The sequence below is a fragment of the Squalius cephalus genome (genome assembly GCF_949319135.1).
Source record: "Squalius cephalus genome assembly, chromosome: 5".
Taxonomy (NCBI): Eukaryota; Metazoa; Chordata; class Actinopteri; order Cypriniformes; family Leuciscidae; genus Squalius; species Squalius cephalus.
Genome location: NC_137126.1, coordinates 29848634 through 29863239, shown reverse-complemented (window position 1 = coordinate 29863239; position 14606 = coordinate 29848634). Strand labels below are relative to the sequence as shown.

Genomic DNA, 14606 nt, shown 5'->3' with positions numbered 1-14606 from the left:
AATTATTTAAATTTCTTATTAAAAGTCAAAAGAAAAAACACATTCATCTGGAAGAAGGGGGCCCAAAATTCTGTCATACCCCCCATAAAACTCCTCATGGCGCCCCTGGGCACAAGTAACGCGAGTTACGTAATCAGATTACCTTTTTAAGTAGATTAGTAAAGTTAAAAAAAATTGAAATTTACAACAAAATATCTGTTAGGCTACATTTTCAAACAAGAATGCAAGTTACTTTGTTTTCTCATTTATTGACTGACAGCTCTCCTGTCCAAATCGAGAGTAAGGTGTTGTGTGCGCTGTGTGAACATGATGGTTGTTGCAGTTCTAGACTAAATGTGAGCTCACTTGCACAAAAACAGATTCAGTATTCCTTCAAATGAATAAAAACAGTCAAATGCAAACTCAGAATATTACACAAACATGCAATAATTAAATATGTTAAATAACACAAATACATGTAGCCTATTTAATCTCACTTTATTAACCAATGTCTTTGCTCCTGAATTTTCAATGATCTAATTCAGCCATACAAATGTAACTTTCTTCCCTTGCATCCTATTCTCCTGCAATCCAGAAAGGCAGAACAGCTGAAAGGTTTGTTTGAGCTGTACCCTCTACTGTACAGGCGTGAATTTGCATTTCCTTAAACCTGAGGCTTATTCATTTCACTTTTGGCGTGAAAGGGCCTTTACATGGGCCATAAATAGAACTTTTTTTTGTTATTAAAAAACAAACAAGCAAGCCCAGCCCAGAGGTTCTTTTATCCAAAGTTCTTTTTTAAGGAGTAACGCAATATTGTAACACATTACTTGTAACTTTCCACAACACTGCTGATGACGAGTAGGTGGCATCTGCTAGATGGCACTTTATCAGTTTACTTATTTCCAATCATTCCTTTTGCCATGTATTGCAATAATCCAGTGAGATTTTTGTATACACAAGAAGTAAATTCGGGGAAGAAACATAGGCTACTAGGTCCACGGGGGCTTAAGTCTACCACACTACTGCAAGACCAATCTTGGAAATGTTCATTCAAAATGTAGAATCCACCTATACATATGGCAAGAGGATGTACGATGCAGACAACGCAAGTGCGCCTTTTGTTCAGCAGGGGGCGACATTGTTCCGTAAATTAAATTCACTAATAGCTCTGAAGCAGACAGTCTGCTCTTGAGTCTGAAGCAACGTGTGAGTGTATCTCTATCGAGGAACAAAGTTTAGGCTGAACTCCTTGTGCAGTTTAGACTAGATGATTGAACATTAACGCCGTTCACTTGAATACACATCATTTCCACTTAAGTTGCTATTAATTTGGATAACTTTTACCTTATGCAGCACTTCTTAAATGGACGCTTTTTGACTTTTTATTACGAAATGTATAGCATTAATTCGTGCAATGATTTTGAATACTTTCATACACACAACCCCCCTGGTGATATGCAGCCTCATAAAATTCCTTAATTATTCTATTAATGAGCCCCACCAACAATCTCCTTATCTCTGCCAGTTTAGCAGTCTATCTCCTCCCACATTCTCCTAAAGAGCAGTAGCGCTCCGCCTCTCTTTCTTCCTCCTCTCTAAAAACTCACACCCCGTCAGCTGTTCACTATTGAGAGAGACCTGCACGCGAGAGCTGCTGTATGACGATACGAGCAAATGTATTTATGCACCGCAGTCACAAACATAGAGGAACTAGTTTTCTATGTAACTCAGCAACAATATACCAAACTATACTTGTAGGCTAATTTCTTACGTTAAAAGCATCTGGATTAAATTATTCTTCATTTGTTTATTTTGTGGTTTATCCACGCGACATCGGACGCTGTTACCAGAGCGCGAGGCGCCGCCAGTATTGTGACTGTCCCTGTCGCGTTGTGGCATGTTCGAGGGCCAAGGCAGACGGAACTGAAGTCTTCATTGCTCCTGAACAGGTAATTTTTTTAATTAAATTTTAACAAAAGTCTGTATTTTCATAAATGTAAATGCACGTGCATTCTTTAGTCACCGTAGGTTGGTTGAACATTTCTTCCATACTATAAGGTACTATATGTTTTGATGAGGGTTTGTTTATATTAACATGTGAAAATAAAAAAACAAAGTATTATAATATAGTAATAATACTTTAGGTTGTAATGTATAATACTAAATAAAACAAACAGTGATGTGTCTGAGTGATGTCATCTGTCATCATTCAAAATTTGATTTCTGTAACATCTGTTGGCACAGACATAAATGGTGCTTTAAACGCAGTTTTTCATAGAGTCTACTTGTTATAACACTTTATTTTATTGTAAGTTATTTACTGATTGTTTATGCTTTATGTATACAGTCATTCACATTGCTATTTTTCAGTGCTGTGTTGCAAAATAATTAATGGCCAATGTCAGCACAGGGTTTCTGGCTCTTGTACTTCACAGCTGTGGCCAATTTAAATGGATTATTGGACTGTATCAGGTGTGATACATCACCATTGCTTTTGTGTCCTTAATGTATTTAGCTCAGTTCGAACATTAGCAGAAACACAATTAAATTCTCTCCGGAGGGATGTTGACAGCCGGCAGGGACCAGGGGGCGTGTATCGGTTACATGGAAATTCAGACTGATTGGATTTGAATGTGCACCATAAAGGCGACCAGATGGCAGTCGGTGACATTGACACACTTAGTGTTGACTCTGTGCCTGGTGCACAACTCTTTGTTCGCTTTTCCACAGTAAATTTCAGGCAGCGGTGTTTACTTCTGAAAGTTTTTTTTCCCCCTTCAGTTTCCCCTCCTTATTCGTCCGCCTTTGAACACCTGGTAATGATTAGACTCCCTTGCATTTGTTCACATTCCAGTCGGCTAGACATCAGAGAGGCTTCCAGTTGTTTTTTTATGTTGTGTTTGCAGAATTACTTCATCTTTCTCTTCCTTCTTATTGAGGTTTGACATGCTCTTTGTGTAGTATTGATCATATCACTGTTCAAAACAATGTCAGTCAACTTCTGAAACGGTTTAAATAGCGCTGTTTAAAGCCCAGCAGTATGCCAGTTTTGTCAATGAAACGATTTCTCTCTGTTTTTTTGTTTCAGGATTCAATGAAAATGTCTGTCTGTGTCCACGAGAACCGCAAGTCTCGTGCCAGCACGGGCTCTATGAACATCTACCTGTTCCACAAGTCCTCGTACGCAGACAGCGTGCTAATGCACCTGAATGCTCTTCGTCAGCAGAGACTCTTCACGGATGTTCTGCTCCACGCTGGAAACCGCTCTTTCCCATGCCACAGGGCTGTGCTGGCCGCCTGCAGCCGCTACTTTGAAGCAATGTTTAGCGGAGGGCTGAGAGAAAGTCAGGACAGTGAAGTGGACTTCAGGGACTCCATTCATCCAGAGGTATTGTTGTTTAAATTTGTATTGTATTCTAGTCCAAGTGTGTTGAAGTGATAGTTCACCCAAAAATGAAAATATTTTTCATAATTTACTCAACCCTTATGTGGTTCTAAACCTGTATGGTTTTCTTCTGTGGAACACAAAATAAGATCATTTGAAAAAATGTTGATGAATGAAGGTGATCTTCTTTTCTTTCTTTCTTTAAGTCAGTGGGGTCCAATGTTTTTTGGACCCTGGTGACTTTCATTGTTGGACAAAACCATTAAAAACACTGTTCAAAATATCATCTGTTGTGTTTTATTAAGGTTTGAAATGCATGAGGGTGAGTAAATGACAAAAATATTTTGGGGGGGGGGGGGGGGTCTCTTTAAATTGTATGCTTCTCAAAGGTACAACATATGATTGATTGGAGAGTTCTGAAACTTGGAGGACCTCTGGGTTTGAACATCAGACTTGCTTTTGCAAAACAATAGCTTTGTGGGCTTCAAGTAATTCATATTGCAGTTAGACTCGGTTAGACTAAAATGAGAGGTTTTACTTTGTTATTACTCCACATTGTCAAGGTATTGGAGCTCCTACTGGACTACGCATACTCGTCAAGAGTAATAATAAACGAGGAGAACGCAGAGTCTCTTCTTGAGGCCGGTGACATGCTGGAGTTTCAGGACATTCGTGATGCCTGTGCAGAGTTCCTGGAGAAGAACCTCCATCCATCCAATTGCCTGGGCATGCTGCTGCTTTCGGATGCTCACCAGTGCACCCAGCTGTTCCAGCTGTCCTGGAGCATGTGTCTCAGTAACTTCCCGGCTATCTGCAAGACTGAAGAGTTTCTCCAGCTTCCCAAGGACATGCTGGTCCAACTGCTGGCACACGAAGAGCTCGAAACCGAGGACGAGCGTCTGGTCTACGAGTCAGCTCTCAACTGGGTGAACTACGACCTGGAGAGGAGGCACTGTCATCTTCCAGAGCTGCTCCGTACTGTGCGTCTGGCTCTCCTGCCTGCCATCTTCCTTATGGAGAACGTCTCTACGGAGGAGCTCATCATCGCACAGGCTAAAAGCAAAGAGCTGGTAGACGAGGCCATCCGCTGCAAACTGCGCATCTTGCAAAACGACGGCGTCGTCAACAGTCCTTGCGCCCGGCCTCGCAAGACCAGTCATGCCCTTTTCTTGCTGGGCGGCCCCACGTTTATGTGCGACAAGCTCTACCTGGTGGACCAGAAGGCCAAAGAGATCATTCCAAAGGCGGACATCCCCAGCCCACGAAAGGAGTTCAGCGCCTGTGCCATTGGCTGCAAAGTGTACGTGACAGGTGGCCGGGGCTCTGAGAACGGTGTGTCTAAGGACGTTTGGGTGTACGATACGTTACAGGAGGAATGGTCTAAAGCGGCTCCGATGCTGATAGCACGTTTCGGTCACGGTTCCGCTGAGTTACGCCACTGCCTGTATGTTGTCGGAGGTCACACAGCTGCCACTGGCTGTCTGCCTGCATCACCATCTGTGTCCTTGAAGCAGGTAGAGCAGTTTGACCCAGTTGCTAACAAGTGGAGCATGGTGGCACCACTGCGAGAAGGAGTTAGTAATGCAGCTGTGGTCAGCGTAAAGCTTAAGTTGTTCGCCTTCGGAGGGACGAGTGTGGCCCACGACAAGCTGCCCAAAGTTCAGTGCTACGATCCCTCAGAAAATCGCTGGACAGTCCCGGCGACCTGCCCGCAGCCGTGGCGCTACACTGCAGCTGCTGTTCTCGGCAACCAGATCTTTGTAATGGGGGGTGACACCGAATTCTCTGCTTGCTCTGCCTACAAATTCAGCAGTGAGACTTATCAGTGGACTAAAGTCGGAGATGTTACAGCGAAACGAATGAGCTGCCAGGCGGTGGCCTCTGGAAACAAACTTTATGTGGTGGGTGGCTACTTTGGTACACAGCGCTGTAAAACCCTGGACTGCTATGACCCTACGCTCGATGCCTGGAACAGCATCACTACCGTACCTTATTCCTTGATCCCCACTGCCTTCGTCAGCACCTGGAAACACCTCCCAGCCTGAAGCACGCCTGTACTTCCTTCTGTGACCCTGCTGTTCCTCTGAGGTAGGTTGTGCAATCTAAAAACAAAATGACCAGAATTGTAATATAATTTTTTTTTTATCCAGTTATAGAAAGGGATTCATTATGTAGCGGTACCATACCAGTAATCTGACAATATTCGATTTGTTATCTGTATTATTAATTCATATTTTAAAACAAATAATTTAATAACTCTGTTAAATGCAATATTTATCAAATGTAAAAATCCATTCAGAACATCCAGTTTTATACTGTACAACATAAAGTTGTGATGCATAAATTAATTTAAAATGAGTTAAATTATTTATTATTTTATAGTACACTAAAATAACTTAATTTATAAAAAATAGTATAGAATTTTAATATGTGCTATTTATGTCTGCATTGTCACTGTAGTTTGTAAGGACTGAAATACATTTAAGATAAGTTTTCCTTGAAACTCTAGGGAATTTCAGAGGAAGTGTTAATGTCCTTAATTAACAATGGGCTGGATGCATCTCATTAAACATGTTAAAATAATATTTGCTAATTTTCCCAAAATTAATTTTCAACTGAATTAACTCTGAGTCCCAGTGTTGTGGATGGCATGCACATTACCCTCTTTGTAAGCATACTGACACACAGGAAAAAGTCCTATGTACAAGGTTACATGGCTCTTTGTTTGTTCATATGCACACTACATTTGGATATAGAGGATTATAGATATAATTTATCCCTCATGAGCTGCAATGTGCATACTTTGACAAAGAACCTTATTAAAATCAGTGGCAAATTGAGTATTGACACAGCAATTAGACTTTGTTAGGAGTCAGAGAGGAAAGGAATGGCAAGGCAGCATGCTATGAATATCAACCAGGTCAACTCTGCTAATATGTGCAATCAGATATATTTATTTCTAACTATCAGCTCCCCGGTGCTTTCTGAATTTTTTTCTCATTTCTTGTCTGATGGTCCTTGTACAGTTTTCCTTTTTTTCTGTGAAGTGATTCTTCTGTTATATATAGGTGTGCTAATCTCAGCGTTTCACTTTAATCTAGGACTTTCAAAGCTGGAGCAATAATGGACGTTTTATAATAGGTTGCTACAGATGTCACGTCTCCTGAGAGTCCATAAAAATTCTAGCTGTTAAGCACTGGGCCTTGCTCAGTCTCCAGGAAAACAGGCTTTGGTCACAGCAGGACTGCATCAGAAAAGGGCATCAGGCTTTCCAGTATCTACCTCTCAGCAGTGATATGCCCACTGATGCAGTGTTTGTGTGCGCTGTCTGGTCTGGCTGATACGGAGGCTCTGCTGTATCTGATCAGTCTCCAGTCTGGGAGAGAGAGAGAGAGAGAGAGAGAGAAAAAAAGAGATCCTTGCTTGAGAGAATTCAGAGCCTTCATCTTTGAGCTGGAGATTCAAACTTCACGCACATACCATAGAAAGATGCTAGACTACACCTGAATTTTAATATGCGTGTGGGCACATGCAAATCTTCACATGTAAAATTTAGATCCAAAGTAAAACTGTGTGTTTGTGTGCCTCTGTTGTGAGGAGGCAGCTTGCGGTAGGGCTGAATGAGTTATGAGCGTGCAGTGAGGGGCGTTGCACCGAGGGTAATTGAAGCAGAATAGAAGACTTTTATTGTTCCTGAGGGGGAAATTTGTCTAAGGGTGGAGGAAGTAGGGAAGAGAGGTAGGGTGAATGGAGGAGGGAGAAAGAAATGGTGAGGTGTGTTTGAATGAGCAGTGGGTTGACAACATGGAGCATGCTTGCATTAAGTCTGAGCAACAGTTCAGTAACTATGCAGTTCGTTTACAATGGACTGTTATATTGTTGAGCTAGAGTCTTTATCTTTGTCTGAGCATACATGCCACAATACATAATCATATATGAATGATTAAATATATATTGTTCATCACCGCTCTCTTTCTGATTAAAGGTGGTGTCACATTTACCATTGTTTGGTGAATTTATGCAGGAAATCCAGTCATTTCAATTAGGAATCCACACAATCAGGAATTTTGCATAATGGAAAAAGATTTCCCCACGCAGATTTAGCTGGGTTGACCAAAAGAAATGTATGATGACCACACCTTAATGTGTGTACATGCTGGAAGAAGCAGAGCTACAATCACATTATCTTGGTACGTTAATTAAATGACACCAAAAAATTTAAGTCGGACTGAGGTGTGTATGTGACTAAAAAAAATTAATTGCTGTAATCCGATGGATATGCATGTAAGCATACTTGTTTCTACTGTGTCGGTTTAATCAGGTTTAATTTAAATGGATTTAGTCAATGTACACTGATGGATTTAGTCAATGTACACTGTCAGTGTGTGGCAAAACAAAAATGAATTCAATAGATTCATAACTAGTGGAAGATCAGAGATCAGCTTAATCCCACGCTGTTGTTGATTCAAATGATTTTTATTCGGAAATCTTTTTGGCTTGACTCATGCTTGTTTTACTCTGAAGTTAAGCAATCTATAAAAGTGAGTGAGTCATAGCTGTTGTTTTTTCATAAATGGTTTCGGTTCTGTTAATCGTCATGTTTTACATTTGTGCTGGAATCCTTGTAATTCACATTGTGATTTGAGTTGGGGGGGCAAAACTGAAATCAAGCTAGATGCATTTATATGTTGCGAGTATTTCATTGGAAAAAAAGAGAACGTATAGACAACATTTTTGTTCTTATTTTATGAGAAGATTTTCAAAAAGAGCCAAAGACATTGTGGAAAAAAGAAGAGACAAAACAAGAAAAATTAAGCACAGTTTTCTTTACTCTCTGAATGAAAGCAACGAACAATAGAAAGCTTTATCTCTGCCTGGTAGAATGAAATTAATATTTTATACAGTCATTTCTTCTCTGCTATGGAAGGTGCAGTGAGAACAGAATAACCCCTAAATACTGACAGTCAACCAAACAGGACAGTAGACTAAACAAGCTCTACACCAACTTAACTTCCTCCCCAATGAAAAACAACACCCATTCCAGTCCTGACCCTTTGGTGCTGGTCATTTAGCTTTGCTTTTAAAGTCTCTGTGACTTTGTGTGCCTGTGAAATGCTGCCCACCTCGGCAGGGCAGTTAATTTCAAAGTGGTGGTCCTTCCTTTGTTCACTGAGCCATTCCAATGCATTTAAAAGACCATGAAGTGTTCTAAGCAAGCTTCCTCCCTACTAACAATGAGGAGCCTCACTGCTGGCCAGAGGAGTGGGAGGAGAGAGAAGACAGAGATGAGGGGAGAGGGGGAGGACTGGATAAGGGAGGGTAAACAAAGATTTTCAGTCTTGCTCTTTCGTTCTCTCCGACTGGCTATGTTTTCTCACACTCAAAACTCCTGCTATCTCTCTCCCATGGGAATGCATCTGGTTACAGAGATCCTCCCTTTTCCTACGTACATTGACACACTGCTCTCTTTATCGCTTATCTTTTCCCTCTCTCTCTTTTGAAAGAAGTCTCACCAAGGCTGCATACATTTGATAAAATTCTGTAAAAGGTAATATTTTAAATACTATTACAATTTAAAATAACTTTTCTATTTGAATGTTTTACGATGTAATTGTATTCCTGTGATGGCAAAGTTGAATTTTCAGCATCATTACTCCAGTCTTCAGTGTCACGTGATCCTTCAGAAATCATTCTAATAGGCTGATTTGGTGCTCAACAAACATTTCTAATTATTATCAATGTTGATACCGGCTGTGCTGCTTAATATTTTTTGTGGAGACAGCAAAGAAAGATTGAAAGGACAGGTACAGGCTAGAGACAGAAAATATCATTAGCTCAGTATAAAAAAAACAGACATCAATGGAAAACCTCCACCATGGTAAAAAGCGAAGCTTGTATGTTCATGCGCGTGTGCACAAGTGTGATCTACACATACTTGTGTGTGTGTGTTTATGCCAGGCTTGAGTTTGTTTGGTGTGGGAGTGGAGGGAGGTCATTAGTCTAAGCTGTGTTCATTCACCGTCAGCTCCATGCTGCTTAGATGGTGCCATGGTTCATTGAACATTTTGTCTTCAAAAACAGCTCTGTAGAATCTACACCCAGCCGGCCCCGGGATCGATGGAGGGATGGATTTGGTTTTGCCCCCTTCCAGTCTCTTTGGGATTCTGTTTGAGTGTGTTTTAATTGGCAAGCGTTTCTTCTGTAACTGCAGGGCTCTGTTGCCCTTTACTGTCGTTTTTATGAACCATGCACAACTTAAAAGAAGAAAGTGGGATTTGGGAAGGAAAAGAGAGGGAGAATGCATGCTAACAACCTGATTTGGATGCTCTGGGGGACTTTTGTTTTCAAATGATCAACTTCACTCCATTTTTCTCTTATTTCGAGCTAGAGGCCCTGAGAGAAAAAGAGAACACGTGACTCAAGAATAGATATTGGCCTTTGCAGAAGCTTAAGGCTGTAAAACGATGGCGGAGTCAAAGCCAAAGAGGAAAAATCGCATTTGGTGCAACAATAGACAGAAGAGGAAGCTTTTGTTGCACTACATTTAGTTGTGATTTAGGTTCCTAAATGCTTCTTTCTTAGCTTAATACCACCAATGATCTGACTGAATGCAGACGGTTTTTAAAAGAGTACAGGGCTTTGTGTGTGTAATTTCTTTTGGCTTGTATCTGCTGCTGAGCAGGTGTGAGGGTCTGACCTGTCCTCTTCTTTTGTTTTTTTCCTTGAGGGTGAAAAAGAAACGATCAGAAACAAATGGTCAGGGTCAACGTCTAAATTATGTTTATGACATGTTATTCTTTTCTGAAATGCGTGTGTGAATGTGTGCCGTAAATGTGAAATTATGGGAGTTATTTTTTTTAAATTTACATTTCTAATGTTTTTGTTGTCTTTTCTTTCCACAGAGTTCCTTGTGTCCACTCGTCGTTATTGTCTACTGGATTCCAACTGTGAAGAAACGCTATATCCCTTCTGTGCAATTTTACAAAAAGACTTTCTCCCATAAGAGCTAAGTATTGTGCACAAAGTCCAGTCACAAAGCTTTTTTTCTGCTGCAAGTTCGCCAAAATATTTTAACTTCCTGCTTGGAAGTTTCAAGAACGTTGTGATGTCGTATCCAACATTTTGTGAAGTATCAGAACGTGGTTCTTCACAGTGAAAACCAAAAGAACTGCGATGCATCCTGAAAGCCCTGTCTGCTTCCATCATAACCAGCATAAATCATCCCCCCCCCCCCCACCCCACATTTGTGTACTGACCGTTTTGTTTTTTTGTTTTTTAACAATGCTGATGCCATGTAAGCTAAAATAGACCTGTATGCCTGTCTTAATTTCTATACTGCATGAAGGATGAGTGGAAGCTTTTGATTGGGAAGATCAACAGGAGTCTCAACGCATGATTGGAGATGTTAAGATACTCCAGGAAAAGTACTTCACATCCTGATATGTATATACCTTTTCTTATCCCATGGTGATGTTAAAAAATAGACCTTGCTTAAAAGGAGAGAGACTGAGGCGGGCTCGTAATGGACTGATAAACGTAATATTTTGCTGGTTTAAAGAATAAAAAGGACAGAAGGAAACATGAGAGCCTTTTTTACGTATTTGTCCTTCACACGTCTGTACAAGGAGGACAGACTGTTGCTGAACTGTTCCTGTTGAACAAACCTTAGCAGCTTGGTGTGAAAATAGACATGGGCACAGTGTGTCCCAAGGTACACGCGCCAGCTGTGTGTATGTGACAGTGCGGAAGAGGCATGTCCCAGCATGTTAGTCTGAACGAGAGTCCATCTGACCCCACTCAACACCCGATCATACTCCCACCCCCTACAAAATAAACACCCGACAAACAGCGTGAGCATGCCCCCGACAAACACTATCCTTCCAGCTTCTGATCACTGACCGACTCGAATTCCAAGATTCTCCTGTACAAAACTCGAATTGTGCGAGACACTTCTGCTTCACTGTTTTTGCCTGTACTATTCTAAGCACATACAGTCACGGTAAACGTGAACGACAGAAGGAGAGAGAGAAGATGTGAGAGCCATTTCATCACCCTGTGAGGGAATGCAGTCTCTATGGCAACAACTAAACTGTAAAAAAAAAGGACAAAAACGAGAAAAGTGCAAGAAACTGGCTGTCTGGCTTAAAAATATTTCAGTGTCTATTAATAGTCTTAATTTATGAGTTTTAAGTTTTTTGTTTTCCATTGTGTATTAGTAATTTTTTTATTTTTTTTTATTTATTGTTATTTTTATTTTATTTTTTTGGCTTGTATACATGTTTGGATGTATAAAAGTTAACAGGTTTTTGTCCCACGCATGGCCCAAAATGCTCTGTGTTCCTGCTGCTTTTTTGCACATATACGTAAGGTAATTTTGACTGAGCAGGTGGAATTTGTAGTGGTCAGCGAACGCTTGAGCCTCTTGCTCATCTGATCAAAAACAGGGAGGCTTGGGGGTCAGAGGTCTTTGACAGGATAAGAATGGGCCGAATGATGTCATAGCCTCAGATTACCCTGGGTGCAAGTGGGCAGGTCAGCAGATGGGGGAGTGGGAAAGTGGTTTTGAGAGATTAGGGGACGGCAAGGAAAATTCTTCAAACTGGGTAGGCAGTTCATCCAAAAATTAAATTTGTCATGTACTCGCCCTCAAATTCAGAATTGTCATTTTTGGGTGAACTATCCAGATTCTTTAAATGATTTAATTAAAGTTAAACATCATTTGTTCTTAAACCACAGATCAATCCACCTGGTTGTAATGGTGCACTGACCTGCATCAACTTCTGTTTTAAACAGAATAATTGGACCTCAAACCACCATTTAAAAAGCATTAAGTTTCGTCTACTATAACATCAGCATAGTTTATCAAGTGCTTTCGACCAGTGCCTAGTGACCCCATGCCAAACTCGTTCCAGTATGCAGCCTCTGTTCCCCTGCCTCTCTCAGGACTGGAGCTCAGGCTGACCCAGGGTTTCTGTGGGCTGCAAGGTTCATGTAAAAGCTAGCTGGAGAATGTGACGTATGCAGCTGCTCTCAGAACAGCTGGAACTGTCACCAGAACGTTGTAACTTTGACTGATCCTTATAGTTCAGCTGTGCTGTGAACATTATGATTGGATTAGGAATATGTCACAGACACCTTGCTGGATCACTCTTAAAAGTAAACGTAATGCTATAGAAGAACCGTTTTGGGTTCCCCTAAGAACTTTTCAAAGAATATTTTTTTCTTACATCATGTCTACACTGGACGTGAGTGGCGCAACTCGACAAAAGCAAATAGAGCCCATTGTAAAAAGAGATACTGTCTACACTGGATGTGACGTGACACAGACAGTAAACCAATGCCTCGTTCTATTTCTGAGCATACCCCATGCACGTGCACTACTTCCAACAACAGTACGAATGGATTCAGAACTTTCGCTTTGGCGCAGTCAGTGTAGACTGACTCAAGCTGTTGTGACCCAGTGCCCCATGTAGACAAAGTGTTAGTGGGAAGAACATTTTAATAATCTTATAACCAAAGAACCTTTTGTGCATTGAAACGGTTCAATTGGTGTTAAAATGGTCACGAAATCCTAGTTGTCAATAAAGAATTTTATTTTTAAGAGTGGTTGTTAGTTGCTATAGTCTGTGGCATAAAAAAGTGATTATTTTGAATCAGCTGAATTTAATGATGATGACCACAATGGTGTAATGATAAAGCTAGATCCCAAATGTCTCAAAATGAGTAAAAGCAATGTCTGCAGAAGGGCACGGACCATAGTGCTTTCATGTCGATGCCAAACGCACTGCCGGTAGAGATGATCTGTTTCAGTCTTCACTGTGGAGCTACACGGTGACTTTTGGGTTGAATAACAACACTGGCAGTTTGCTATGCTATAGTTGTTCTACATGCTTCAAAAAAATTACATAGCTTTATATAAATATAATATAAAATTTAATGTTGTTCAATTGCACAGCTTCAAAACTGAATTGAAATCCCTGAGAGAGAGAAAATGGTAGCAATGGGGTTCATGTTCCTCCCATAAACCCTCTCATCTCCATCTCCTCCAGGAAATTCTTGCTTAAAAAGTTCACTTTGGTCTTTAGGGTCTTTACACCCCCCGCCTCCCCCTTCCAAAATACCTTTTCACAGAACACTGCACACTCTGACCTCCAGCCAATCAGAAAACCCAGTTCTGCCCCCCTCACATAGCACAGTTGCCACAGCAATGGTCAACAATCATTGCTCCCCTCTCCATTTGAACTGGTAATAGTTGAGTGTTTTGTTTTTTCTCCTTTCTCTCCCTCTTACCTCTTTACCCTCCCTTCTTCCCCCTGTCCTCCTGCTCAAGTGAAAGATTGATTCGGAAGTGACTCATAAGCCTGTGTGCATTGAGAACTCTTAAACGCTGTATGCCTTCACAAACAGACGCATTGCTAAAACATTGTCAATGTTGGCCTGTACTCTTGTTTTTGTGGGTGTCATTTTTCTTTTCATTTCTATATGTTGTGTTATATAATTGTATTGTTATTTTATCTCAACCACTGCGGTTAACATTATTTTGTACAAGTGATTTTTTCACAATGTGAAATTCATGGCTAAATAAAGATAAGAGTTTTTCCTCTTGATGGATATAAAAGCGTATTGCATTATTCAGGTTTTCATAACTGGCAAAAAAAACAACTTTAGTATATGCTTTCTGAAGTAAGTTACCATTCTTTTATGCAGAGAAATAAAGCTTTTAATTCCAGCATGGCTTATTTGGAGCTTATTAAAAACATTTCTCACATATCTGGCCAGCTATATATGGCAAGCAGCACTTGTCTGTACGAAGTGTTAAAATGGGTGTGTGTTTATTAAGGGCCCCTATAAATGTACAGAAAAGGCTGAGATCATCGTGTGTGTGTCTACAAGACAGGAAGTAACAGCCATACGTGACCCATAAGATACTTTCCCTTTTATTCCAGCGTTGCTATGGCAACCCTGACCCTTATCTGCAATTCTGGCAGCTGATGTGAAGCATGAAAATTTAAAAAGACCTCCTCCACCACAGGCCTCCTTTTCCTGTCCTCTTGCCATTTCTTGTGGAAGTTCCTCCTATGTTTATTTATCATCCTTTTACCTTCTTCCTTTTATTCCTTAATGAATATCAAATAACCACAGTCTATTTTTAACCATAACGATAATATTCTGCATCCTGCCTAGCGTAAGGTCTACCATGAGTAAACAGACACACACAGTGACACGCGTTACAAACCTT

General features: G+C 40.7%; 1 protein-coding gene across 1 annotated transcript; it reads left to right on the top strand.

The window, feature by feature from the left end:
• Positions 1-1605: 1605 nt before the first annotated feature.
• Positions 1606-11460, top strand: enc1 (ectodermal-neural cortex 1). The gene is made up of 4 exons (XM_079873012.1): positions 1606-1931; positions 3071-3370; positions 3931-5455; positions 10270-11460. Exons 2-3 carry the CDS (start codon positions 3077-3079, stop codon positions 5410-5412), a joined length of 1776 nt encoding a protein of 591 aa, XP_079729138.1. The 5' UTR covers positions 1606-1931; positions 3071-3076; the 3' UTR covers positions 5413-5455; positions 10270-11460.
• Positions 11461-14606: the final 3146 nt, after the last annotated feature.